This window comes from Trypanosoma conorhini (assembly GCF_003719485.1).
Source record: "Trypanosoma conorhini strain 025E chromosome Unknown Tco_14.4_contig_00352, whole genome shotgun sequence".
In the NCBI taxonomy this organism is placed as follows: domain Eukaryota; phylum Euglenozoa; class Kinetoplastea; order Trypanosomatida; family Trypanosomatidae; genus Trypanosoma; species Trypanosoma conorhini.
Window position 1 is genome coordinate 1 of NW_021704440.1, and position 1,722 is coordinate 1,722.

The 1,722-nt window shown below is 51.2% G+C and overlaps 1 protein-coding gene across 1 annotated transcript, besides 2 other annotated features; it reads right to left on the bottom strand.

The window, feature by feature from the left end:
* Window positions 1-224: 224 nt before the first annotated feature.
* Window positions 225-1,439, bottom strand: Tco025E_05763 (proteasome regulatory ATPase subunit; the record flags this gene model as incomplete). The annotated part of the gene is made up of 1 exon (XM_029372655.1): window positions 225-1,439. One exon carries the CDS (start codon window positions 1,437-1,439, stop codon window positions 225-227), a length of 1,215 nt encoding a protein of 404 aa, XP_029227230.1.
* A 134-nt stretch (window positions 1,440-1,573) lies between these two features.
* Window positions 1,574-1,595: a microsatellite.
* Window positions 1,596-1,690: 95 nt separating this feature from the next.
* Window positions 1,691-1,714: a microsatellite.
* Window positions 1,715-1,722: the final 8 nt, after the last annotated feature.

The window sequence follows — 1,722 nt, forward strand, 5'->3', positions numbered from 1 at the left end:
AAAGAGTGAGTGCAAAAGTAGAAGAAGTGACCTTCGCGAAGGTACATCCAGAAAAGAAACAAAAAAAAAACAAGTTTGCTGGATGGGCGGGTGAGGGTGACAACAAGAGGGAGACGGCACCCCGCTCCTGGGATTGCGCTCGTTTCTTTTTCTGTTTCCCTGACTCAATACACTAAGTCGCCTTCGTCCTCATTTTCCCATTTTGTCTTCTGTTGTACGCTTCCTCATTTCCACATCTTTTTCAATGAGACATTTTTGTCCTGATCCTTGTGCATGATCTTCGCCACGGCGAGCTCAAAGTCCTCCTGCGTGATGTGCACTCGGCGCTCCCGCAGGGCAAACATCCCGGCCTCGGTGCAAACCGCCTTGATCTCGGCACCTGAGCAGTGATTCGTCTTCTCCGCAATACTCTTAAGATTGATCCCGCGTGTCAGGTTCATCTTTCGCGAGTGAATCTTTAAAATTTCGAACCGAGCCGCCTCATCCGGTGCGGGGAACTCAATCTTCCTGTCGATGCGCCCGGGACGCAGCAACGCCTCATCCAAAATGTCAATGCGGTTCGTCGCCATGATTACCTTGATGGATTGCGTCGACTCAAAACCGTCCAGCTGGTTGAGAAGCTCAAGCATGGTACGCTGAACCTCACTATCGCCCCCGCGGCCGGTGTTTTCAAGACGAGTAGAACCAATAGAATCAATCTCGTCCATGAAAATAATGGATGGACTGTGTTCACGCGCCATGACGAAGAGTTCACGCACAAGGCGTGCGCCTTCACCAATGTACTTCTGCACCAACTCCGCCCCGCTCACCCGAATAAAGGTACATTCCGTGTGATGGGCCACTGCCCGTGCGAGGAGTGTCTTGCCTGTGCCTGGTGGGCCATAAAGCAGTACACCTTTCGGCTGAGCAATACCCAACGCCTCAAAGAGTTCTGGATGCTTTACAGACAATTCAATAACCTCCTTTATCTCCTTCACCTGGCGGGAGAGCCCGCCAATCTCGTCATACGTCGAGTCGCTACCCGCCTTCTCCACCTTCATCAGCGACACAAGGGGGTCAACTTTGGTGGGTAGAATGTAGTGAATGGCGAAGCTTGCGTTTCGTAGCGCCACACGCGTATTACGTGTGAGATCGGAAATTTCGACGGTTTTTTCCACATCAACGATCAATTTTCCCTGATTGGAGCTTACGTTCACAAGTACTTTGTTTTTGCCGAGCACCTGTACAACGTCCGCCACGATGGAGCCGCTTTCCTGGAGCATTTGCACCTCCTCCTTGAGGTGGCGCACCCGTCTGTTGAGCTCATTACGCTGGGACTCTAAACGGAGGTAGTTGTCCTGAAAACGCTTTTCCTGCGCACGCAACTCCTGAATTTTCTGAAGAAAGTACGCGCTGACCGGGTCGCTTGGGCTTCTAGAGGCGGCCACAACGGATGTCATCGCTCTCTTCCCCCTCCCTTCCTTTGAATTGTTTTTTTTTCTTTGATTTCGCTTCCTCCCGCTGTCAGTGTTGTTTGTTGGACTTTTTTGATGCTGCTGGCACCCGTGGTGGTCCTTTAGCGATCTGTGCTGCCGTGTGTGTGTGTGTGTGCGTGTTCCTCCCCTCCCGCTTCAAAGCAAACTGCCCCGATAACAGGTTCAAAGTACAGAAGTCGACAACAAAAAATTAACAAGAGGTGTGTGTGTGTGTGGAGAGAGAGAGAGAGAGAGAGAGACAATAATT